At 41.9% G+C, this 27,616-nt stretch overlaps 1 protein-coding gene across 11 annotated transcripts in view; it reads left to right on the forward strand.

Annotated features, from left to right (window-relative positions):
• Window positions 1-27,616, forward strand: part of SLC25A48 (solute carrier family 25 member 48) — a 53,008-nt gene that overhangs the window by 22,240 nt on the left and 3,152 nt on the right. For 4 of the 11 annotated variants that reach the window (XM_025181205.2, XM_075900426.1, XM_075900425.1 and 1 more), the window contains 5 exons: window positions 4,645-4,687; window positions 6,813-7,065; window positions 15,365-15,613; window positions 17,797-17,930; window positions 19,784-19,913. In XM_025181205.2, the coding sequence (XP_025036990.2) occupies window positions 4,670-4,687; window positions 6,813-7,065; window positions 15,365-15,613; window positions 17,797-17,930; window positions 19,784-19,906 (777 nt within the window). In that variant the 5' untranslated portion in view covers window positions 4,645-4,669 and the 3' untranslated portion in view covers window positions 19,907-19,913. Of the gene's footprint in view, window positions 1-3,796; window positions 3,882-4,644; window positions 4,717-6,812; window positions 7,066-15,364; window positions 15,614-17,796; window positions 17,931-19,783; window positions 24,299-27,616 lie in introns of those variants that run through there. The other 7 variants (XM_075900428.1, XM_075900430.1, XM_075900429.1 and 4 more) reach the window with 4 other exon arrangements.

Below are 27,616 nucleotides of genomic sequence, written 5' to 3' on the forward strand. Positions count from 1 at the left end.
CCCACCACCTATGGCTTGAGGGCCCTGATGAGGCAGCTCACAGGCCGTATCTTGCCTGCCCCTGGATTAACATGATGCTTTGCTAAATACTTTTATCCCTCCTTATTTCTAGAAGCAAATTTCATTACACTGCTGGATTTTTCAAACTTTAACTGCACTACAGAGTGACTGCTTTTTAATGACACAGAGTTCCTGTAAGCAACAACAGGTGGAATTTTAAGGCTCTGGATTAGAACATACCATGCTATCACCTGGAATACAGAAATCTAAGAGGTGTCATTGGTTGTTAGGGTAGCAAGGCTACTCAAGTCTGAGACCCTTGTAGTGCCATAAATTAAAATGGACAGTTTAGTTCAAGAATTCTCTCAGCACTGAGAAGTGGCTGACACTAGATTATCATTTATTACTCACAAGTGCTTTAACTTTAACCTTAAAGAAGCTGGTTAGCATGTAAATAAAAAGAAAACAACCCCAGGGAGATGAAGTGGAAAAACCCCACGTAAGGATGCAAATCAGTATAAGAAAAAATTCCAAGTCACAGGAAGCAGTGACCACGATCGCAGCCATGATATGCAAATAGTCATTCACACCCCTATCTTGCCAGTGGTACATGCAAATATCTGATTTGCTCATGTCATAATGGTAACTGGATGCACAAATCATCCTTATGATTTTTTTTTAAATACAATGAAAATGTACATGCTTCATTTAAAGCCTTGCTCTGGGATGGGGATGAGGGTCCATATGCAGGCTCCCCCAGGGAGAGAGGACTACCCAAGCCCTCTCACAACACAGCAGCTTGAGGCCAGGGGACACAGACAGGGAGGGGTGTATGTCCCCCACAGGTTCATCTGCCCCTTGCATTCTCCAGCCAGAGTGAGCAATGGAACAAATTGCACTTTCCCCTTGCTCCCTGATGAAGAGGAATCACTGGCAATGCTTCCGTATGAATGGGGAGGGGGTGGAAGCTTCAGTCCACCTCCCCGAAAAGGATGCTTAAGAAGGTGGAGAGTCAGGGCTGAGTCAGTCATGGACAGGGAGGAGGTGCCTCCAGCCAGCCCTTTTCATCTGCCTGGTGATTCTGTCTCTTTTTTTATATGGTTTTCTGAGAAGCAATCCCATTCCAGGCACAGCCTACATTGCTGGCACAACCAAACCCTTAGCTTGCTTTAAGTTAAGATAAGAGGAAGCTGCCTTACAAACTTGGTGATCCGACCCCTTATTGTTTAGGAATTCTTGTAAAGACAGGTAGACAGACACACAGACAGACACACTCTCTCAAATATGTAGTAAGTATGAACAGCTACTGCCACCTGCCTATAGAATTGCAGGTGTTTAGAAGAGCTAGTGAAAATATTTCTCTTTGATTGCACATTTAAAAAAAATTATGGGCCTTTCCTCCATGGTCTCATTTGGTTACACAAGGAGTTCTGTGTAGCATGTCTCATACATCAAGATGACAGCATATGGCACTCCCTTCAATATCACTGAAAAACCTGCAAAGCTTGGATTTAATCTCTCAGGCCAGGATCCCGGTAATAATTCCTGCAGTAGCACATATGCACCTTTCAATGTGAAAACTCTCCGGCTGTGTCTACACTGCCACCCTTTTCCGGAAATGCTTAATACAGAACAGTTTTCCGTTATAAGTATTTCCGGAAAAAGCGCTTCTACATTGGCAGGATGCTTTTCCGGAAAAGCACCTTTTCCAGAAAAGCGTCCGTGGCCAATGTAGATGCGCTTTTCCGGAAAAAAGCCCCAATCATCATTTTCGCGATCGGGGCTTGTTTGCGGAAAAGACTACTGTGCTGTCTACACTGGCCCTTTTCCGGAATAGTTTTTCCAGAAAAGGACTTTTGCCCGAACGGGAGCAGCATAGTTTTTCCGGAAAAGCACTGACAATTTTACAGTAGATCGTCATTGCTTTTCCGGAAAAGCAAGCGGCCAGTGTAGACAGCTTTCAAGTTATTCCGGAAAAGCAGCCGCTTTTCCGGAATAAGTGGCACAGTGTAGACACAGCCTCCATGATTAGTCTGTGGCATGCCCTTCATTGATAGATAGATAGATAGATAGATAGATAGATAGATAGATAGATAGATAGATAGATAGATAGATAGATAGATATAGCCAGAGTAAAACACCTGGGGATGTCTGCTTGCTAAGGTACTTGGAGGCAATATGAAATGTCCCATTAATTCTTGGCAGGAATTGACAGCCCTACTGATTTGGGAGTAACTGGAATGATATAGATATTGAGCAAGGATAGGGTCGTATATTCTAACCTCATAAGCAACTTTTATCCTGATCCAGAGCAAGTGGCATGCGTTGCTTTCTAAGTCATTAGTGAGGTGCCATAAGATGATGTCAAGTATCAGAGGGGTAGCCGTGTTAGTCTGAATCTGCAAAAGCGGCAAGGAGTCCTGTGGCACCTTATAGACTAACTGAAGTGTAGGAGCATAAGCTTTCATGGGAAAAGACCCACTTCATCAGATGCATGTCTGACGAAGTGGGTCTTTGCCCACGGAAGCTTATGCTCCAACACTTCAGTTAGTCTATAAGATGCCACAGGACTCCTCACCGCTCATAAGATGATGGTAATCAGAGGAAGCAAGGGAGGAGACTTTATTTGGAAGAAGGATAATAGGCTAAAAAAAAAGAGGCTTTGCCAATTATGAGTTTTCTGTCTGTGAAAAAATGTAATCAAATAATGACAACTGAGCTAAGGGAAAGCACTATTTGCAGAGGAGAGTTCAGAGAGTATTTTGATGATTAAATATGCATCCTTATGTTTCACAAAAACTTTTGTTTCCTGTGTGAAAGCTCTTTCCAGTTGAAGAACTTTCCAATTTTCACCCATTCCAATTTTCTAGGTGTTGTAAATAACAATGGAGCCAGACCGTTACCTGGTATAAAATGCCGTAGCTCCATTTAAACCTGTTATAGTAGTTGGCTGTTCTTTCCTGAACACTTTGGAAACTGTCTGGGTTCTGTCATTCAGAGCTAGCATACCAAACCACCCACTGATGTGTCCATTCTAAAGACTGTTGTCATTCTGCATCCACCAAGGGAGAAAGGAGGGCAGTGCTTTTGATATTAGGATATAAAAGAAGAATTGAATTTCCCCTAAAATAAACCTGCAAGCTAAGAAAATTTGTCAGTTGATTGCAATGACTTTTTTTCTATTAAATACATGAAAGCATCTTGATGGATGAGTTATATACAGGCAGTCCCCGGGTTACATGGATCCGACTTACATCGGATCCCTACTTATAAACGGGGTGAGGCAACCCCGCACTAGCTGCTTCCCCCCAGCAGACCAGGGAGACGCGGAGCGGCTTTTCTCAGCAGATACCTCAGCTTGAGAATAAAGGACTGAGGGAAGTGAGGTGTGGGAGAATAAAACTGAGCTCTGGAGAAATGTTTGGCTAGAATTTCCCCTACAATATGTACCAGTTCCTACTTACATACAAATTCAATTTAAGAACAAACCTACAGTCCCTATCTTGTACGTAACCCGGGGACTGCCTGTATGTGAGAGGTGAAACATCTATTAGGTAATACAGGGTTTGTCTTGGTTAATATGCTGGGTTTTATTACTGTTCTTGGCCCTTATAGAAAATCTTTAAATATTTATTTCCAAAGACACATACTCTTGTTTTGGAACAATGTATGAAGCACGTTTTTGCATTAGAAGTTAAATATTTCTAGGTCTTGCAATGATTGCCTTGGCTCCTTTTAATATTTAGACATTTAGCATGAAATTGCATTGTCAGTGCATGAAAGGCACCTAGCACAGCAAAACTACTGCAGGTTTGATGTGCAGGGATGGGCAGTTAAGGAATGGGTAAAAGGGTACTCTGCACATCTTGCATAAACTACAGGTGAGTTCTGAATCAAGTCCACCAGCTGTGAGAGAATAGGCTGCAGGCCATTGGGTCTCTCATTATCTTCTCCTGCTATTTATGTGGGCTTTGCAGGCGAGGGTGAATTTTCCTGATGCTAAAGGTGTCTTTCTGGTATATTAACGAACTTAAAGGAAAAGAGGAACCCACGGTAAAAGAATGAATTACCTGCTAGACTTCATAAGGTCTGATAACAAAGGGCTTGAAATCACAATCAAGCTTCTACCTAAAATAGATTAATAGAATTTGAAGCCAGAAGGAACCATTTTGGTATAGTCTGACCTTCTGCATAACACAGGAGATTTTGGCCACCGATTCCTGCATAAAAACTATAACTTCTAGGTGGTTGTAGAGTTTATCTTTTGGAAAGTTATCTAATGATGATTACAGACAGAGAATCCACTGCATTCCTTGGTGGCTAATAATATCATTGGCAAATGATATTATTCTGCATAACACTTGTGCCAATGATTCTATGTCGGGTTGGGAGGCCTTGCCTTTCCACATTTCAAACCAACTTGATCTGGATTCCAGATGAAGGAAAGAGCCCTGGAGGTCTGGGGTTCTCTCTGGATCTGCCGCTGGCACTGTGCAAACTGAACTGCTGCTTATTGTCCCATATGTCCCAGGAGCAAAGCCATAATTTGCTGTCAGATCCAAATGTGCTTTGTTTGTGTAGCATGTGCTTCCACTGAAATGAACATGCATTGTGTCAATTACATTTTGTAAATACAATTTGCAGGCTCGTCTACAAGCTGGACAAGGATATGGAAATACTCTTAATTGTATCCTTACCGTGTACAGAAATGAAAGTGTAAGTAGCTTGGTTTGTCTATACCATGCCAGCAGAGAAAATAAAAAAGAGATTCAAAGAGATTCCAAAACAGTGTGCACTCAGTGCAATGGCATTCAAAGGCATTTTGTGGAGAACTGCAAGTACTTGCCCTCCTCCAAGTGAATCTGGTCCTCTGAGAAGGAACTAGGGCTGCCAAGTGTCTGGTATTGACCTAAATAGTCCGGTATTTTCGCCTTCTATCTGGTAAAAAATATTCAGAAAATACTGGATGCCTAAACTGTCCAGTATTTTCTGTTTTTTTCCCAGCCAGAAGGCAAAAATAGCAGACACCCAACAACCCTACATACTCAGCAACTGGGACCAGCCCCCGGGTCCCCCTGGCCTTACCTGGTTCCACAGGGAATCTGCATTCTGGCTCCATGAAGAAAACAAAATGGCCACCTGCAAGAAGCCTAAAGAACTGAAGCCTTCCCTGGGTCTTAGTACTCAATTACTCCTGTCTTGCTATCCCTATTCTGACTCTGCAGGCACTTAAAGCTGTTTTAATGTTTTTTGGTTTTTTGCTTAATAACTGTTTTGTTTTGGGTTTTTTTTTTTTTTTTTTTTGCTCAGCAACTTTGTTCTCTCCCTTTTTTCCCCCTCCACAGAATTTTTTCCCCTGTGTTTTTTTTTGGGGGGGGGAGGGTGTTCAGTATTTTTGGGTAAACCATCTGGCAACCCTAAGAAAGACAGTCCTCAAGGGAGTGACTATAGATTTTTGGCTCCTTTGAGTGGGCAGGAGTATAGGTGTGTGTGTGATTTTCAGTCTCCTTTTTATGTCTGAAACACTGTTTTTAGCAGAATAATCCTCACCCCCAACAGATACATACATTGCATGAAACCTGCTTGTGAGTAGGAGGCAGAACAACCTCTTCAGACATAAGCCCAGCCTGGAGCCTGAATTTAGGAAGTGCACAAGTTGAATATGACTCATGAAATAGCTTGTCATTTCCAAGCTTTATGCCCAATCCTGCTTCTACTGACCTTACTCACAAAGTTTCTTTGGACTTCAAGGGGAGCAAACTAAGCTCCTTTCTTGTTGTTCCCACTACGAATCCCAAAGTTCTTCCTGAATTGATTGCCTTGCCTCCAAATGAGGTAATGTGCCTCAGTGAGGCATGAATTCTAATGTGCACCAACATGTTGCATAGTCACTGGCCCATACAGACCTGCCTGAATGCACTAAAAGTTCCCCAGTACAGCTTTAAACAATAGGAGGTTTAATGTACAATAGGAATTTTCTAGTTTGTGCCAATAGTCTACATGAGTGACTTCGCATGCAACACATTGGTGTGCATTAGAATCACATCACCCTCATGTGCATTACTGCACCCTGGAGATGAGCCCTGAGATGTTTTGCCCCTATGTTCAGATTCTGCATCATTAGAACAGCCAGCCAGGCCAGCTGAAGGTAATTTGGGGCCAAGTTCTGTGTTGATTTATTCCCCATGTGACAATATGGAAGTGAATGGAAAGGCATGGGTATAAAGCAGTACAGAACTTGGGTAATAAGCATGTCATGTTTAGGACACTTATGGTCTGATCCTGTATTCCTTACTTAGACAAAACTGCCATTAAACAAAAAGCCAAGCGATTATTAGAAACAAGGTTTCCTGGTTGTTATGTTGCTGTGTGTGCTGTCTAATCCACTTAGTGAGCCCAGCTTAGGTAAAATAGGAAAATTTTCCACCTGTATAATTTATGACAATACATGCATTGGGCTGGGATCTATCTGTCTGTCTCTCTGTCTGTCTCTCTATCTATCTGTCTCCAGCCTGATATGACATGTCATTACATAAAGAATTGTTAAGAAAGGTACGTAAGATATCACATTTTAAATCCAGTTAGCTCTATGAAAGAATCAAAGATGTTAAAAATGACAAGAGAGGTATTCAGTGATCAATTTCCCACACTGAACAAAAGAAGACATAATTTCTGGGTAACTGGACTGAAATATGAAAAGTCAAGTATAGTAGAGATCGTGGAATTCTAAGGTTTACTGCAAAGTGTAACCCAGCAGGAAAAATAATCAAATTGATACATCACCCTTAACTCTTGATTCATTTCACTGTTAGGTTGCTGGATTCTTTAAAGGAATGTCTTTCCCATTGGCCAGCATTGCTGTCTACAGCTCGGTGACATTTGGTGTCTTCAGCAACACTAAAAGGTTTATTAGCCAACAGCGCTATGGAGATTCTAACCATGCCCCAGCATTCTCGGACTTGCTTGCTGCCAGCATGGTAGCAGGGGTTGTCTCAGTAGGAATTGGTAGTCCTGTGGACCTGATAAAGATAAGACTACAGATGCAGACACAGACATTTGCTAAAGGTAAGAAGACAAGGGTTTTCACAGCTGGATTCTCCGCCATCTTACATCCATTTTGCTCATTGATACTTATGGAAAAACATTATCAATTAGATTTTGCCAATATCCCAGAGCCTGATCAAAACGCCATTGAAACCAATAAAAAGACTCCTATCACTTTCAGTGGACTTTGAATCAGGCCCTAACACCAATGGGTGTGTTATATGACCACTTTGCACCAGTGTAAATGACCATGCAAACTACTAGGCAAGAGCGAATCAGGCCTGTGTTCCTTAAACTAAATGTTATACCGTAAAATCCTCACAGAATGCAGTGAATCCAGAAAACTTTTAATTTGCAGCAATAGCACCATCCAGGCCTTCAAAGAGAGGTTCTCAACCGTCTTTTAGACAATGCACTAAAGGCACAGACACCTAAGGCAGAGGTGTTTTCAGTAGTTGTCTGATTTTATTTATTTATTTGTGGAGCAGTGACCCAACAGGCGGTTGACAATGTGAATATCTGCTATAGTCTTTACTGAAGCTTCAATTGCAATTTTGTCTGAAAAATCTCTTATGATGAGCTACATTATTTGGCTTATGGCCACCGTTTATCGTTAAGATCTACACTATTGAAGATGACTATATTTTCCATCTAGGTGTGCTACACAGAACGCATTGTATAATGCAGCTGAGACTGTGAGATAAAGTCTAATTTATGGGCATTTTCATCCCATAAGGTCTCTTACAGAAGCCTATATAGAACAATATGGAATAAAAAAAAATGAATATGTATTTGCTGAATCTTGCCGCTTGCCAAGAATATTAGTGACAGTTTTTCTTGTGTGAGGAAAGTAATGAGACTAAAATTTGCTTGCTGCCTTAAGAGACTGATGAACCTAGATTCATTGCTTCTTCAGATTATAGTGGTTACTAGCAATTCTATGACTATTTCCATTCCTTTGGTTTCACGCTTTTTTATTTCAAGATAGGATGCTCTTTGAAGATTTGATTCGTCTACCCATAGATTGTTATCTCAGTCTCATGCCATTTCTGGCATTCTATAATATATAACATTATACACAATTTTCACAAGCAAAATAGTGTGCCAATTTGTCATCATGACCATAAAAGATGCTCAGCTTATCTGTAAACAGCTTATCTTGGGGGGGGGGGGGGGGGGGGGGGGGGGGGAGAGGAGGGGGAAACAAAATCGCCCACTTGCCCATCAGTGGAGTACTGCACATTTTTACCTGTCATCCCTCTCCAATATGAAACAAAGACCCAGTTCCTCCCCTCAGCTCTTTCTGTGAAGACACTTTTTCCAAATAGTTCTCAAAACCGAAGGTGGTGTTAATGACATTCCTGGTCCTGAAAACCTTCACTAAGCCTAAGCATTGATGGTTATACCTGATTCATAAATATGATTCTTACCTCTCTTCATTCCTTCAAGAGTCAGAAGCTTTCCATCACTGCAGGCAGTTACAGACAACACTGAATGAAGATTTTTAGGTTAAAAAGGAATGTCTTGTTGTGTTTTTTGATGAGAAATAAAATCACCATAGAAATACATTGCTTAGGGGCCTGATCTATAGTTCATTGATGGCTTTCCATTGACTTCAGCACTGCCAAGATTCTGAATGATTTGACTTTGAAAAGCAGCTACCTACTTTCCATAATTCATTGTTCTATATAGACCAGCTCATCTGAGGAAGTGGGTTTTACTCATGAAAGCTCATGATTTTATATATATTATTGTTATTCTCTAAGGTGCCACAGGACTAGACATGATTGGACCTGTTAGTGGTCGATTCTCACCAAAGGAATTGTAATGGCTTTATCAATGCTGCCGTTGGTTCTTAGGAATCATAGTACCAATGGCAGTGCAATATAATTGCATGAGTGTTGTTTGACTCTTTCATTGTATTATTTGATGAAAAAGCAAATGAAATGTAATTTGAAAACCCCTGCCAAAGTATCACTTAAGGCCCAGTTCTCATGTAGATTTCTTCATACTTTCAGAGGGTATGTCTACACTACCCTCCTAATTCAAACTAGGAGGGTAATGTAGGCATACCGTACTTGCAAATGAAGCCCGGGATTTGAATTTCCCGGGCTTCATTTGCATGAAGCCAGACGGCGCCATTTTTAAATGCCGGCGGTTCAAACCCCGTGGCTTCTTAATCCGAACTAGCTGTACTCCTCGTGGAATGATCGAATCCAAAACCTAATCCGAACTAGCTACTCCGTGCCGTGTGTAGCCGCGCGGCACGGGGTTCGAACCGCCGGCATTTAAAAATGGCGCTGGCCGGCTTCATGCAAATGAAGCCCGGGAAATTCAAATCCCGGGCTTCATTTGCAAGTGCGGTATGCCTACATTACCCCGCTAGTTCGAATTAGGAGGGTAGTGTAGACATACCCAGAGTGATATAAGAGATTTATTGTAAATAATAAACCTGTACAAATGACCCATATTTCAGTTCTATGGCCAATTTCTCCCCGCCCCCAAAAAATCATTTTGGGTCACCCTGAAAATGTTTCAAAATTTTGTTGAAAATTCATATAGAAAAAGGTTAATTTTGAGTTTGAAATTTTTAGTTTTTTTAAATACGATTGAAGGAAATTCCAGAATGAAAGGAAAAGTTGAAACATTTTTAAATTGCTCTCTCCCCCCCCAAAAAAACCTGGACCAATTCACCAACATTGACCCAAATTTATGAATAGTTTCAGTCGATCCAAAATGTCACATTTTATAAAGAGAAAAAGTTTTCCCCAGATCTAACAAATGAAAATATGGTCCATTGGCTCTAACAAAGCACAGGCGAGATTACGTAGATTGTTAATGCATGGGAAGCTTGAAAATGCAGCCTGATGCTTTTTTTCTGGAAGGTGAACAGTATGAAAATTTTGGGTTTCGAGCCCACATTTGTTTGTGAGATCAGGTTTGTCATCTCTCAAAGAGGTAGTGGAACTGTACGGTACTGGGATATGTTTGCTCAGGTATGCAGCTGAGGCAAATGACCAATGGGCTATCTTAGTGAACTAAGTGTTCTAAAGGGCAAGTTTGAATTTACATCAGGAATCTGCTTTCAGGCTTCAGGTTCTTATATAAAGGTAACTATTGGTCAAAATGTCTTTATGCCTTTGAATACATGGAATCATTGAAACATTGTTTTAATTCTAAGACCAGAATTCTTTTAAAGCCGCTTCCTGATGTTAAATTTGGTTAGCACTGAATTCCGGCTCTGAAAGGCAAAGTGCCAGCCAAAAGGAGCCCTCCTCCTTCTGGATCTGGAACAGTTCCACCTAGACTCTTGAGCCAGATCCCTTGCTCGTGTAAATTGGCATAATTCCATTGCATTGCTTTCTGGGTGTTGCAGAATGATTTTGACAAGCAAGAAGCAGCTCAGAGAAGGTCCACACAAGTAAGGAGGGATTTGATACACCTATAAATGTCTAAGAGCATAAACTATGAGCAATGTTTAGGGCAGTACTTAAGACCATTCCTAGTCCTCATGAGAAGGCATTCAGCAAGGGAGAAGCTGAACTGAAATCAGGCAGAGTATCTTGACAGCAAGATGGCTACGGGGTGGAATTTTTCTGCAGACCAGAAGCCATGACAAATGTGTTGAGAGACAGTCTAGGACTGACATACTGTAGAAAATGAAAAGAAAAAGGTCCCAAATGAGCATGTGAAGAACAGGCAATAGCTTTGCCTTCTTGCTGAGCCTATAGAAATACTTGAAAAAAGCCCACAACTAGCAGTAAGTCTATTTGCCTGGATGCAAATTTTCTTTGCAAAAATTTCAGGTTCAGATGTACTAGAAGATTGGACACTAAAGATGAGAGATTAGCTGAATCAAAGTTTGATTTCTCTGACCCCAGTGTATATAGAGAGTAACTACAATGATATCAATGACTCTGTTGCTCGATTACAACTTTGAAACACGTCAGAATTTGGCCTAATATATTTGTTGCAATGAAGAGATTTGGAATCACCATTAACGCTGAGACTGAAAATAAAAGTGTCACCTGAGGTCCCGAAAAGCTGTCATGTCTGCCAATGATTTTGATTATGATAAGTGGTGAGTTCTGAACTCCAAGGCCACATATGAGTGTCCTACTAAAATTTGTATATTTTGCTGCTCCTTTCATATAAGTTTTTCACAGTCTCTTTGATATGTATATATATGTCATTTGCATGTGTGTACGTGAGAGAGCAAGAGCGAGTATATATGCAGTAGAACTTCAGAGAAATGAACACCAGTTATAAAACGACCAGTCAAGCATACGCCACATCTTGAATCAGAAGTACCCAAACAGGCAGCAGAGTAAAATATTGTGTTAAATGTAAACTATTATAAAAATTAAGGAAAAATTAAAACATTGACAAGGTAAAGGAACTGTTTTTGTGTGTGTTTCACTTAAATCAAGATGGTTAAAAGCCACATTTTTCTTCTGCATTGTAAAGTTTCAAAGCTATATTAAGTTAACGATCACTTATTAACTTTTGAAAGACCAACCATAAGGTTTTGTTCAGAGTTAGAAAAACCTCGAATCCTGAGGTGTTCATAACTCTGAGGTTTTACTGTATCTCAGTGAAATACAAAGTACATATGAAAGAGAGGAACTATGAATGTATTCTAACAGAATACGGTATTATCTTTGAAAAATCATGGAAGTCTCTCCCAACTCCAAGTCAAGAGAGAATACAGAAGACTGGAAAAGGGCAAATATAGTGCCCATCTATGAAAAGGGAAATAAGGACACCCCAGGAAACTACAGATCAGCTGATTTAACTTCTGTACCAGAAAGATAATAGAGCAAATCATTAAGGAATCTATTTGCAAACATTTAGAAGAGAATAAAGTCATAAGTAAGTCAGCATGGATTTGTAAAGAACAAATCATGTCAAACCTACCAGATAGTTTCCTTGGATAGGATAACAAGCCTTACAGAGATGGGGGAAGCAGTAGATGTGGCATATCTAGATTTAGGAAAGCATTTGATACAGTCTTGCATGACCTTCTCATTAATAAATTAGGGAAATACAACCTAGATGGGGCTACTATAAGGTGGGTACAAAACTGGTTGAATAACCATTCCCAGAGAGTTATCAGTGGTTTGCAGTCATGCTGAAAGGGCATAACAAGCAGGGTTCCACAGGGATCTGTTTTGGAACCGGTTCTTTTCAATACCTTAATCAATGATTTAGTTAATGGCATAGAGCAGGGGTGAGGACCCTTTTTTGGTTGGGGGCTGCTGACCCACAGAAAAATCAGTTGGAGGCTGCACACAAGTGAGAAGCAAAACAAAACAAAATAAAACCTTCAAACCTTCATTGATGTGGCCCCCAACGGAGAAGGAGAAAGTCTCATCCTACATTCTCCTCACACACCAGATCCTTGGAGTATCCAGGCTAGGAAATGTTGTGAGCCCCATTGTAGGGTGGCAGAAGGACTGGAGCATCAGCTCAGGCTCCCTAGTGGAGGAATCCTGAGCTTTTATGGCCAGATCCAGGCAAGCTGGGGGCCACTTCCAGCCCCCAGGCCTTACGTTCCCCACCCTTGGCATAGAGCTTAGAAAGTTTTCACAGGATATCATGCTGGGAGGGGTTGCAAGTGCTTTGTAAAGTAGCATTATGATTCAGAATGACCTGGACAAACTGGAGAAATGGACTGAGGTAAATAGGATGAAATTCAACAAGGACAAATACAAAGTACACTTAAGAAGGAACAATCAGTTTCATCCATACAGAATGGGAAATGACTTTCTAAGAAGAAGTATGGCAGAAAGTAATGTAGGAGTTACAGTGAACTGCAAGCTAAATATGAGTCAACAGTGTGACACTGTTCCAAAAAATAAAAAAGTTAACATAATTCTGGGATGTATTAACAGGAGTGTTGTAAGCAAGACACGAGAAGTCATTCTTCCGCTCTACTCTGTGCTGATTAGGCCTCAGCTGGAGTACTGTGTCCAGTTCTGGGCACCACATTTCAGGAAATATGTGGACAAACTGGAGAAGGTTCAGAGAAGAGCACCAAACATTATTTAAAAATCTAGAAAACATTACCTATGAGGGAGGATTGAAATAATTGGGTTCCATAGTCTAGAAAAGAGAAGACTGAGAGGAGACATGGTAACAGCTTTCAAGAACCTAAAGGGTGTTACAAGGAAGAAGGAGAAAAATTATTCTCCTTAACCTCTGATGATAGGACAAGAAGCAATGGGCTTAAATTGCAGCAAGGCAAGTTTAGCTTGGACATTATTTCAGGACTTAACCATCCTGACAAGAAGGGTTTTTTTTTAATTGCCTAGATTGGAGTTTTTAAAGAACAGGTTAAACAAACACCTGTCAGGGATGGTCTAGATCAGAGATGGGCAATAATTTTTGATGGGGGAGGGCCACTCCAAGAATTTGGAAAGTGGTCAAGGGCTGCACTCTTCCGTGATATTAATGGAGGAGATGTGGGGTCTGGGATGGAGGTTGGGTGCAGAAAGCAGCTTGGGATAAGGGATTGGGATGCAGGAGGGAGTGTGGGGTCTGGAAGGGAGTTTGGGTGAAGGAGGCAGTTGTGACATGGGACACTGGACTGAGGTGCATGGGGATGGGTTGTGATCTAGAGCAGGGAAATAGGGTACAGGAGGAAATACAGGTGATTGGGTTGTGAGCAAGGGCAGGAGGGGATAGTGATCTGGGGCAGGGGACTAGGTGCCAGATCTGGGAAGAGATATGGTTGCAGAAGGGGGCAGATGGGTTTGGGTATGTGGAGTAGTGGAGGGGAAGAGAGGGTTAGGGGAGGGAGAGGCTGGCCAGGAGACTTACCTGGGTGATGCTTAACCAGAAGTTCAGCACATTTCTGAAGCAGGCTCCCTGCCTGTCTCACTCCTGCACAGTCTGCAGCCATGTGCTCTGTGAATAACTATGATCTCTGGAGGAGAGGAGGTGTGGTGCTTTGGGACTGCCTGTTATTCAAACAGGCAGCCCCCATTGGCCAGTTTCTGGCCAGAAATTGGCAAATGAATTGTGCTAGGGGTGGGGATAGCAACTGAAGCCTTCCCCCCTCCCCTCTGGGGTTCACAGTTGTTAAAGAGAAATTGCCCCACAGACGCTTTTCTGAGCGGCGTGTGGGTGGAGCAAGGCAAGGGGTGAGCCTGCCTGGGGCTCCCTGCAGCATCCACAGGCCAGATCCAGTGGCGTGGTGGACCAAATCCAGCCCATGTGCTGTATTTTTCCCAGGCCTGGTAGAGATGGTGCTTGATCTTGCCATGAGTGCATGGGACTGGACTTGATGACCTCTCAAGGTTCCTTCCAGTTCTAGGATTCTATATATACATATATATATATCAGATAAGATGCATCTATAACTTTGTACCACTGCTTGTGGAATTGATTTCTAATGTTTATCCACAAAGGGTTTGAATGTGAGAGAGATCTGGTATTGTGACAATTTCTGTTTATTTCATACAAGTGGAATGAATGATGATCAAAAAACCCTGAAAAATAGTTGCCTGGATAGCTGTAGCCACAAATTTCAAAGTGAATATACATTTCTACCAGGTGGAAACTTCACCCAAAGCAGGACATCAACAGGCAGGCACAGGTTAGCCTAGGCCAACATAATAATGAGCCCATTTCTTTGGGAAGCAATTCGATGTGATTTATATTTGCTGATTTCAAAGGACAGCACAGATTTCTGTTTTTGAGGGGAAATACTTCATGAAAAACATACACAAAAAATGAGGGTAATACCCTCTTCTTCTTAGGATTTGCTGGCTTTTGTCAGCTTCTTTAATAACTATCTTGTTCTTAAAATATTATGCGGCTTTTGAAATGTAATTAGCTCTATTGTATAAAATACAATAAGTTTACATGTTTGTTTTAATAAAAAATGAATAAAAAGTGCTAAAGTTATTTTGGTCTCAAAATTGCCTGTGTCTCACAACCAGATTTAGGTGCCTAAAGATGTTAGTAGGTGCCAACTGGGGTTGAAGTCAATGGTACATAGGTACCTAATGTGCGGAGTGGTTTTTGAAAAGTCTACTAGATGTCTGTCTGCATCTTTAGGTGTCAAAATACATTTGAAATCTGGCCCTGAAAATCTAAGCCTCTTTTGAACATATGACTTAGGTTCCTAAGTCACTTAGGCACTTTTAAAAATTTTACCCACTGAGTGTTTTTACATTTCACTTAAATTATAAAGAGGAAAGGTCTACCAGGGCTTAATTTAAAAAGGAGCAACTTCATTAGGGAAGTTAAGCTAAAATATGAGAACACCCAAAGTATGTATAGTTGTTAAAATGATTTGTATCTGTTTTCGCAGCAAACATAAACTTAAAGCACAGGGTAATTGGGTTTCCTGCATACAGAGGCCCAATTCACTGTGTTAGTTCAATCCTACGGCAGGAGGGCTTAGCAGGAATGTATCGAGGTGCCGGCGCAATGCTTCTGAGGGATGTTCCTGGGTATTGCCTATACTTCATCCCTTATGCATTTCTCTGTGAATGGATTACCCCTGAGGGAGCCATATCTCCTACTCCCTCTTCTGTGTGGATGGCAGGAGGTATAGCAGGTATGGTTATTTCTATTTCATAAGGTTGGGAAACAAATTACCATGTAGCTTAGTCTAAATGTCAGAAATGTTATAGTAGTCACAGTAGTAGGTATTAATCAGATCCCAGCCATACCCCAAAGCAGTGAAACGCAGAATAAGCAAACCACTAATTTTATTGTCAGGGTAAGATTTCTTTATTGTGTTTAGTCTTTCTGTATCAGGCACAATATATGTACCTATATATTAGATAATCTGCAAAAATCAATCCGAATCGTAAAATGTCCCTGTTTTATGGCCTTCTTTTCTTTTCACTTACATCAGTGTAAATCTTGCCTATTGTTGTTGATGTCAGTGGAATTGCCATTAAGGGTTTCCTTTAGAGGCAGTGAACTAAGGATGAAATCATGACCCCTTTGAGGTCAACTGGAATTTTGCTATTGGCTTCAATGGGGCCAGGATTTCACATCGGTGGACAGTCTATATGTATACAGTGGAATTGCTCATGTGAGTGAAGTTAGGCACCTGTATAACTACTTGCAAGACTGGGCCTCACATGTTTATTTTCTTCTTAATAAGGGCTTGGTCCAAAGCCCATTGAAACCATTGGAAAGGCTCCTGTGGACTTCAGTGGCCTTTCAACTTTTTGAATGATCCATAAGCCTCCAAGGCAGTATGTTACCTTGTATGTACCTCATAAGGATAAACATTCATCCACAGCAGAAGCCATAAAATCAAGACAGACAACATTAATCTTGTCTCAGTGCTGGAAGTTGAAGCCTGCTTTCTCTGTTTATACTGGCCAAAATATACATTTGTATGTACAAACTTGCCCTTAAACCAGCTAATGGTTTATTTACAATTCCTAAATCTCTAGATCCAAACTGAAGACAGTTACTTATTAGCCTGGGTAATGATTACAACACACTGGCTCTGTGTCACTTGCAAACAGACAGAACACTGATTGATCTGAACAAATTCTCTAGTATGTCAGGACACTGGCATGGCTCACAGCATGCTTCTTCAGTCTGTCTTTCCCGTACAGCCCAATCAAACACAGTGACTGGCAGGAAAGGCCACAGATTTAATTATAATACTGAATCAATATGCATGAGACTTTCTCAAAGGATTAACTCTCTCAGCATGGAAGCATTACATTCCGGAGGAAAAAGGGAGCAAATATAGGACTATGTTTTCTATACTTGAATAAGATCCTGAGTAACTGGAAGATGTCAGTCATAAGAGATATAACTGCCACTGGCATTTGCAACAAGGAAAAACAGCCCATCTGATTGCAGAGTGTTCAATAGGAATCAGATTCAGTGTATTCCCATGTGATTAAAAAAGCACCTCAAGCCTTCTTCACTCAGTACCCTCTTTCTCAAAATAACCCACCAATTCCAAAGTTAGTTTAAAATTGCTCCTATTAGCAACATACTTAGAAATGGGGTATATTTTTGTATAGGTTGAACCTCCCTGGTCTGGCACCATTGGCACCTGACCAACCCCGAACCAGGCAATTTGCCAGATCAGGAGAGAGCAATGCTGGCCCAGGGCAATTCTTTCCCCTATCCACTTAGCTGCCCCACTTTTTCCCAGCCACTAGCATCTAGTCTACCAATACTCCTGGCCTGAGCCCGCTAGATTGTCCATAGGAATGCTTGCATGCGGTCTCTGACGATGCCAGACCAGAGGTGTTGCCAGACTAGGGAAGGCCAGATTACAGAGGTTCAACCTGTAGATTGTAGAGCTGAGAAATTTGGGGGTGGGAGGAAAAGCTTTTCTTCACAAACTTGTACTAAATGATATTTTCTCAAGTCTTAGTCATGGGTACTGCACCAGTATCTATGCACACAGGGATTCTTCTGATCTGCCTGTAATTGACTGATTGATTACTCCTTCCCAGTGTCACACAGACAACCAGTTCTGCAAACAATTTGTCCAGAAATTTGGTGCATTACCCCCAGAAGTGCCACGTTGATGTCAAAAATGCTACTTTACACTATCATTCCCATGCATTCATCTTTTTTCAAAGTACCACCGACTGGATGCAATAGGTGCTGGGTGAATTAGTGGGTGTAGCAGACTGGGACTAAGGAAGACTGTGAATAGGCATGCACTAGTGATAGTATATTATTACCCATATATCTCCACGTATAATCAGTGCAGCACAAAGGAAGGAATTTTCTTTTCCTTATTTCTAGGAGCAATTTCCTGGGGGACTGCTACACCGATGGATGTTGTGAAAAGTCGACTTCAAGCCGATGGGGTTTATTTAAACAAATACAAAGGAGTCATTGATTGTATCTCCCAGAGCTACCATAGTGAAGGCTTAAAAGTAAGTGGCATTAATCTTTAGTGAAAAATTTAATAGCTGTTATTATCCAAGCTGTAGGTAGACAATAGATCACTAATGTCAGTACATTTAATTATAAGCCATAAAATTGATGGCAGTAATATGTTCTAAAGAAATAAAGATTTAAATGATATAAGATCAGGTTCTCCTATACATTTGGACTAACATTTTACTCCATGGGAAGTCCCACTGAAATAAATGGGTTTAATTCAGACTGAGGTGGTACTTGTCATGACTATTTTCGGTAAAACATAGAAAGTTAAATACTGGCCCCATTAAAGTCAAAGGGAGCAGTGCTTTTAACTTCACTGGGGCCAAATTTCACCTAAACTTATTATGTATTTGGTAATGGGTGGATAAGATTTGATGGATCTATTTCTCTGGTGCCCTTTAGCCCCGACACAGGGCTTTCACACAGGGGCAAAGTGGGTGTAATATGCTATTAAATCAGAATGGCAGAGAATCAAGCGCTGTGGGTTTATTGTATTTTAAACTGACGGGGACTAAACATTGTGCTGTTGTTTCTGACACTTAAATGTGCTGTGCATCTTATGCCTTCCCCCAAAACATTTATAGCTAACTAGAGAAAGCTAAATTCCAGGTTCTGAGAGGAAACTAACCAATTATAAACAGGAAAATAACTGACAAATTTGGGATTGTCACCCATTAAATATTTGCCGTCTTTTGGCAACATGATAGTAGATCTTACTGACAGCCACAAAAGGTCATAGTCTGACCCTTTTCCCAAACGAAGGCTGTTGCCACCTTTTATTCTCACTCATAGGACAAAGGGGAGTCAGGAGCATGAAGAAATACACAGCAAGTAGCCATATGAAACAGTCTTTGGATAATGACAGAAATAAGGGCAGCATTTGTCCTTATGACCTTACCCTGGCTACCCTGATGGTCAAATATCAATGTACTTGCAGACTTACCTGACATTGCCCAGGTCCTTCTGGACAGGAAGCTGGCAGTGTGGGGTCAGAGGAGGGCCTTGGGGATGTGGGAGCAATGCAGGAGGCTGGGGGCAGGAGGGTGAGAGAATGAGGGTTGGGGGGTGAGGAGAGTCTCAGGGCGGGAAGTCCCATCTTTTGTAAGTTTGCCTTTGTAAAGACTGAAGAATTTTTAAAACGATTGATTTTGGTCCCCTATCCTGGGAAGAAGATACTTATGTCTTCCTCAGCTTGCAGCAGAGAGTGAGCCCAGATAGTTAACACCTCGTCTCCTCCTTTCCCAGGTGTCTCACGCAGAGCTCTGGTGCAATGGAAGACCTCACCCATAAAGTTTGAGCACTTCATTTGCAAAGGCAAGAGGCCCTGTCATCTTGCCTTTTGTTTTCTTAGCTCATTCAATGCCCCTGTCAATGCACCTGCAAGAGAGGAAGGGAGAGATAGATAAGAAAGGGGAGATTAAGAAGAAGATTGATTTCCTGTTTTCTGGTCACAAAGATATAAACACAAAATAGCCCAATTTTTACCCACAACAGGAAAAGAAAATTCTGAGAGGCTTCTCCTGCTTCTCAGTGCTGCTGCTATTTGCTTGGAGGGCATTGTACTTAACCACACACACAAAAAAAAAGAGTATCTATGCATCCCCTTGAAACTAGTATCTTGCTATTGTTTTTTGACACACTGGTGCTCAAATAGAAAATGCTCAGATATGAGCATAGCAGCTAAGGCAGTAATGTGTCGTGAGTTATGTTCTCTCCTCTGGCTCTGAGCAGATCACAGTTTACAATGTTTAGTTATTGACATTTTCACTAGAGCTCAGTGTTTCCTTCTTCATAAAAATGTCTGATCTGTTCCTTTGTTGTAATATTTTTCTCTTCTGGACAGGTCTTTGTGAGGGGCATCACGGTCAATGCAGTGCGAGGATTTCCAATGAGTGCAGCCATGTTTCTTGGATATGAGCTTTCACGCAAAGCGCTAAGAGGAGAACAGGCTGCAACCAATCCTTAACATCCAGGTCAGCTTCACAAAGATCTTTACTGATTTCAGATCTGCCACGCTATTAAAAATAGAGACCGCAGCATTGGAATCAGTGGAAGTTGTGGTTGCCCAGAACTTCTGAGAATGATCTAAAGCACTTATGTGATCTCTCACCATACTATGTGAGCCCCTCACAATCCTGTATGTGGTAAACTTAAAAAACAACAAATGGTCTGGTAGCACTTTATAGACTAACAAAACATGTAGATGGTATCATGAGCTCATAGATATACATGATACCATCTATGGCTGTGTCTAGACTGGCAAGTTTTTCCGCAAAATTATCTGCTTTTGCGGAAAAACTTGCCAGCTGTCTACACTGGCCGCTTGAATTTTCGGAAAAGCGCTGATGATCTCATGTAAGATTGTCAGTGCTTTTCCGGAAATACTATGCTGCTCCCGTTAGGGCAAAAGTCTTTTTCCGAAAGACTTTTGTGCAAAAGGGCCAGTGTAGACAGCACAGTACATCACAGAAAATGGCGATCGGGACTTTTTTGCGGAAAACCGCGTCTAGATTGGCCACGGACGCTTTTCCACAAAAAGTGCTTTTGCGGAAAAGCATCCTGCCAATCTAGACGTGCTTTTCCAAAAATGCTTTTAACGGAAAAGTTTTCTGTTAAAAGCATTTTCGGAAAATCATGCCAGTGTAGATGTAGCCTATATGTTTTGTTAGTCTATAAAGTGCTACCAGACCATGTGTTGTTTTTTAAGTTTATCCTGTACAGATTAACTCGACTATCCCCTGAAAATCATGTATGTGTTTATTCTCACAACAGCCCTGTGAGTTACAGGTGAGCCATTTCCCCCATTTTACAGATGGAGAATTAATGTGTAGAGAGACTAAGCAATATGGCAAGAGTCACCCAACAGCAGCTAGATTATCCTGAGTTCAAGCCTGCCTGGACCCCCTGAGCCTCTGCCCATGCTAACCCTGCCTACATAGTTATTTTTAGCATGCTAGCATCAGTGGAGCTGACGAGTGCCAGTCTACCTATGCTGGCAATGGCCTTCCTGACTGCAGTGTAGATATACCCTAAAATCCTTAAATATGTATTTAGGCATCTAACTTTAGCCACACACACCCCTTTGAAAACGTTGGCCTAAATGACTTATGTTAGGAGACAGAGCTTCCAATAGACCAAACATGTTTGTTCTAAAGCATGACTCAGCTTCAAACATAATGCGAGTAGGTGTAATACCATTTAAATCGGATCTGTCTGGTCTCCTATGTCCTTTGAATCTTTAGCCTATGCTCAAGATCTTGTGTCATCACACATGACTTTGCTTCCATTTTTAAATGATCACTCTATCCTTCCTCAGGGGGAGATGTCTGGTTCATGCTATTGCAGCATAGCAAGTGGAGGTGGGGGCGAGGTTTCTGAAGCAAACAGGACACCCCAGGATTCTGTACCCAAAGGGGGAAGGGCTACAAGCAGAGTGGACTGAAGGATAGGACAATACACAAGCTGCGACTGGCAGCTTAGTATTCTTGGTCCCCTCTCTCAACTTGCTCAATGAGTTGGGGAAACAAAAACAACAGGAGCAACTATACCTAGTTCCCCCTCCATGTGGCCCCTGAAGACAAGCTGAGAGGAGGCTGGAGTAGCAACTACAAAGGTGCTCCCACTCCCCTCCACCCAGCCAGAAGAAGGAAACAAAGAATTGCCGGCCTCCCGCATTCCTTTCAATATTAGAATAACAGTGACTAGGTGAAGGACCAAAATGTCTTGCCTCCTAAATGCAGAAAGGAGCTGCTAAGCATGTGGGTTCTAGCAGGCTTTCCCTGTACCCTGACATTGGATTGGGTCCTTCCCTTTGGGCCCAAGACAAAATGGGAATGGGGCCAAGAGTGCCCTTCTACCACAAGGTCTAAGGAGCAGTAGACACAAGTCTCACCCCTTTGAGAAACAGCTAGATTGGGATGTGGCTAGCTGGGCTTGGATGCTCAGGTGCTACCTGCTCTTGGGCCCAGCGTTTGCTACTGCCTAGAATAACAAGAGCAGTCAGTTTTCCAAAAATGAATACAAAATCCATCCAATGCATGCGCCCTCTGGGCAAATGTCCTTACATCAGTGATTACATTCATAGCACCATGTCCCCGTATTATCTACTTTTAAACATGGTGGCTATGTCTACACTGGAATGATTTTCCAAAAATGCTTTTAACGGAAAACTTTTCCGTTAAAAGCATTTTCGGAAAACCACGTCTAGATTGGCAGGATGCTTTTCTGCAAAAGCACTTTTTGTGGAAAAGCGTCCGTGGCCAATCTAGACACGGTTTTCCGCAAAAAAAGCCCCGATCGCCATTTTCGCGATCGGGGCTTTTTTTCGGAAACCAGTATTGTGCTGTCAACACTGGCCCTTTTGCGCAAAAGTCTTTCAGAAAAAGACTTTTGCCCAAACGGGAGCAGCATAGTATTTCCGGAAAAGCACTGATGATCTTACATGAGATCGTCAGTGCTTTTCCGGAAATTCAAGCGGCCAGTGTAGACAGCTGGCAAGATTTTCCGCAAAAGCAAATGATTTTGCGGAAAAACTTGCCAGTCTAGACACAGGCATTGGGTTCATCTAAGGCCATGGTGGGCAACCTGCAGCCCCCCAGGGTTCTATGTGTGGCCTGCAAGACATTTTGTTGACCATTGCCCATTGCACAGTGGCTAGATTCTGCTGGTTTCCATCTGCATCGTTTTTGTCCCTGCCTGTATTACTAAAGAGATACACATGTAAAGTGAGGGTGTGTGAAGTGTGGTGCATGCTGACTGCTCACAATGTTGACTGTGCTTCCACTGCATCCAATCAAACCACTTCTGTGGTTCAATCGGCACACCCCACCAACTCTAGGTATGCAAGTGCATAGAGCAAAACTACCATATTCCAGGAGACTATCTTGGTTTCAACAATCTTGCCACTCACTAAGAGGAAGGAAGGCCACTCATGCAGCCCACTCACTAGCCTAGATTTCCCATCCCTGATCTAAGGACACAATATTGTATGATGGTTGGATAATGGTTGGGATGATAATTTCCTTTTCAATGCACACTAAATTACAGAGTTGTTGACTCGAGTCCCATGACTTGAACTCGAGTCCGACTTAAGTAGCCTAAGTGACTCAACTTGAGACTCGACTCAGGTTCATTGTGACTTGAGACTTGACTTGAGATTTGCTAATTTTGTTAAATCGACTTGGTGAAAAAATTGTCTGAAAATGCCGATATTGATGGCTTGTACAAAAGTGACTTGACATTTTTTAATTAAGACTTGGGACTTGACTTGAGACTTGACTCAAAAGTGACTTTAGGGACTCGAGACGCGACTTGAGACTTGAACTGTAGTGACTTGAGACTCGACTTGGACTTGACAATGACGACTTGAAGACAACACTGCTAAATTATATGTCATTTTTGACTATTCTGTGTAAAATGGAACATGCATGAATGAAAATGGAAGGTCAAGGGAAGATTTGCTCTCAGCTGAATATGTGAATTGTTCTTCCCTGCATGGCACCTGTGCCTTCAACAGCCACGCTTTGGTTTCACTTGCTAACATTTTGGAAAGAAAGGAGCAGGTCAATACACTTCCCTTCCCTTCCCTTCCCTTCCCTTCCCTTCCCTTCCCTTCCCTTCCCTTCCCAGCACAAAGCAGAGGCACACAGAAGACTTAGAAATTAGACCCTTGATCCTGAACCATTAAGTCAATGGGAACTTTACTGTTGGCTTCAGTGAGCACAAGATAAAGTCCCAGCAAAAGATGAGCTAGCTGGACATGCTTGCTGCCTGCTGTGCCTACGTCTGAGTATGCCCATCTTTACCAGAGGAAGAATGTCTCCATAATCATTCTCATCGTGGATCCATGTGGCTGGGATTAGTCTTACTCCCACATCCTAATAAAACCCTCACATTTGTTTGCCCAGTAAGATTTCTCAATGTCTCCTTTTTTCACCCTCCAAAGCTCAGTAACGGGCCATTCCTGTAGTGCCAGTCAGCCAATGAGAGCTGGATTGGGTTGCTCCCATCCTCTATATTCTCTCAGTTCTATTCTAGGACAGGACACAGAAGACCAGTCCTTGGTTGAGAAACACTGGCGTAAATATTAACTTAAAGCTGGAAGCTGCAGGAGGGCACCAAAAATTGCACTTTCCAGCAGCTTACACATTAACATGTGATTCACTCTGACACATGGCATTGCAGAGAGCAAATGAAGGTGATCATTCTTTAACTCTTTATTTTTAGGGACATATTTTGTATAAAAAAATGAAATAGAGATTAAAATAAATAACAAAAACAGTCATGCACCTAGCTGGATCAAGAATTTATATCACATAAAATAATTTATAAAATGCAATAAATGTATCTAGCTATTCCATTTCATCCATTTCATCGAGTAGATGTGTATTGGTTGATTGTTTGTGCATAAAATATGAATAGCTGTGTCAGAAATGCCATATGAACATGTCTCAGGCCCAGTGCATGAGAGAACATAATTTCCTGAGCTAAGAAATACAAGCCAAGCAAGACTGTTTGAGACCTGCAATATGATTACATCTGTTCACTGTGCCTTGAGGTTCCTTTTAATGCACAACATCAATTCAGGACCTATGTCACCCTTCTTCATGCTGAGTAGGGGTATGTCTACACTACCACCCTAGTTCGAACTAGGGTGGTAATGTAAGCAACCGGAGTTGCAAATGAAGCCCGGGATTTGAATTTCCCGGGCTTCATTTGCGTCTTGCCGGGCGCCGCCATTTTTAAATGTCTGCTAGTGCGGACTCCGTGCCGCGCGGCTACACGTGGCACGGACTAGGTAGTTCGGACTAGGCTTCCTATTCCGAACTACCGTTACTCCTCGTTTCACGAGGAGTAGTGTAGACATACCCTAGGTGAGTGATCCTAATGAAATTAGTGGAATTACATGTCTGAATAAGAATAAGTGCATGAAGAAGTGAGAAGAAATGGATCACACATATTAATGGAAGGCACATTCCTGGAGCCAACAGTGCTGCTAGAAAGTAGTGCATGATAGGAAATCTTCTAGAGGAAAGAAGAGATAGTAAAGCTTTAAGCCTTTTAGTGTATGAACAATATTGTTTAATTTAAAACAAACAAACTCATGTGGAATAGGCGCTCTGGGCTATGACACAGGTCCACTGAGATTGCTTATCATTTTTAGAGTTGGAGACATTGTGGAGGAAGGATTCAATCCAGCAAAAATATTTAAGACAAAATTAAATAAATGTTTGTGCTTTGCTAGAGTAGACCTATGGGAGAAGACCAAGCTTAGAGAACAGACTCTGGTGGTTGAATTTCCTTGTATTACAACATTAGTAAAAGTGCTAATCAATGTGTATTTGAAATCCTATGTTATTATGCTTTATTCTTTCCAGTGCTTCTCACGAATACAACACTGAGAGCAACATGGGTTTCTCACAGCTATTTTTAGTAGTATTTTTCTTTTTGAAGTAACACAAGCCAGCCTGAGACACGCTCACATTAAATAGAAGCCTGCAGGAATGGATGATTAAACTTAATAACATATTACCTTAATGTCAAAGGAGGAGGGAGAGAAAAGGTTTAATAATAAAACAGAAAAGAGAAGGGAGGAGATAAAATATCAAACAGGTGAAAGCATTGACCACAGGATGGCACCATATCCTGTCATAAGAAATGGGAAAAGACTGCTTATTACAAACAGCTGGAAGAGTTGAGAACACTCAGAACACTGCCAGGCACCATTTCCAATGCTGACCAGGCTTACATGGATACGGTCTGATCAAAATGTGGCCCAGCTTGATGGAACAGTTTGCAGGCACTAGACAAATCAATGAGGGTATGTCTACACTACCCCGCTAGTTCGAACTAGGAGGGTAATGTAGGCATACCGCACTTCATCCCAACTCCCTCCCAGACTCCAGTCTCCCTCCTGCACCTCAGTTCCTTACCCCAAGCTCCCTTCTCCACTCAGCCTCCATTCCAGACCCCGCACCTCCATTAATATCATGGAAGAGTGCAGCCCTCGACCACTTTCCAGAATCTTAGAGTTGCCCCCCCCCCCATCAAAAATTATTGCCCGCCCCTGAGCTAAGCAAAACCCTGCTGGGTTGCTTCATGACACTTTAAGGCAGATTTGCTGCTCAGACTTTTTGCAGCACAGATGGTTCAGTGACAGAATTCGTGCCTGCCATGCAGGTGGTCTGGCATTGAGTCTTAAACCACTGCATCAGTTCTGTACGGATTTTGATAAAGAAATTAAGGAGTGAAATTCAATGGTTATTGAGATCAAACTAGATAATAATAATAGTACCTGCTGGCCCTGAAGTCGATGGAGACTGATTCTGAAAGGGTTTCAAACCTGTCTTCAAAGTAATAAAGAATGAAGGGCATAAAACATGTTGTGAGTTGATTTTTTTAAATGGTTTAGCTATTACCATTGTTAGATGGTTAATGTAGAGAAAACACGTGATGGAAATGTTCTTATATTTTAATTGAGTCCAGTTACAGTATCTAACGTTATAGGAAATGTCTCTGGACGATAACATCTCCCTTATACTTGTTTTTCTGTTTTCACCTGACCATGTTTGGTTTTTCTGCCTGCAAGGTATGCTTGGGTGCAGCAGTGAGTGTTATAACTGTACTTGCGCATTCATATGCATAACTTTTTGAATTCTTGTGTGGGGGCTTGAGAATGCTGATTTCATAGGCTGTCATTCCCCCTCCACCACCACCCATGTTTAAAATGAGAATAAAAATTCCTTTGTTGTAGTGAGTTTTTGAACTAAGGGCCTGATTTCCCACAGATGCTAGGAGCAAGACAAAATTATTCCCTAATAACTTGGTGTTACGGGCAGTGTTCCCTCTAATTTTTTCCAGCCATGTGCGGAATAAATTTTATGATGTGCACTGAAGCATTTACAGATGAGAACCATCAGCAGAAATACATGCTGCTTGCTGTGAGCACTCTGCTAATCAGCGGGGCAGCATTTGAATGTCTCCTGAGTGGCCACCCAAGCACTCAGCTTACAGGCAACTCTGGTTGCAGGGTATGTACACCCCATGCCTCTTTGGGGGCAGCGCAGGGTTGTGTTATCACCAGCAGTTACAGTTTCCCTGAAAGTCTTCAGGCTGAAAGCGATGCAGCCCTTGGGGTCACGGCAGTCTGTGGCTCATTGGCTAGAGTAAAGTATAGCAGCCCTTATGTTCAAGACAGTGTGACTTAGTGGTGGAGTTTATATAACAGCCCTTAGATGTAGGGCAGTATGGCCTAGTGGACAGAGTCAGTATAATCACTCTCAAGTACAGGGCTGGTGCAAGCCAATAGCTAAAACTAATATAATTGCCCCTGTGTATAGGGCAGTGTATCACAATGGCTAGAGTCAATATAGTATCCCCTGGATGCAGGGCAATGCAGCTCAATAGTCAGTACCTGGGGGCTGGGGAGTGGGAATAGAGGGTCTTCATTATTGGCTGTGTCTAGACTGGCAAGTTTTTCGCGAAAATGGCGATCGGGGCTTTTTTGCGGAAAAGCGCGTCTAGATTGTCCACGGACGCTTTTCCACAAAAAGTGCTTTTGCAGAAAAGCATCCTGCCAATCTAGACGCGCTTTTCTGAAAATGCTTTTAACGGAAAACTTTTCTGTTAAAAGCATTTTCGGAAATTCATGTCAGTGTAGACGTAGCCATTGGGTCAC

The sequence above is a fragment of the Pelodiscus sinensis genome, chromosome 17 (genome assembly GCF_049634645.1).
Source record: "Pelodiscus sinensis isolate JC-2024 chromosome 17, ASM4963464v1, whole genome shotgun sequence".
Lineage (NCBI taxonomy): Eukaryota > Metazoa > Chordata > Testudines > Trionychidae > Pelodiscus > Pelodiscus sinensis.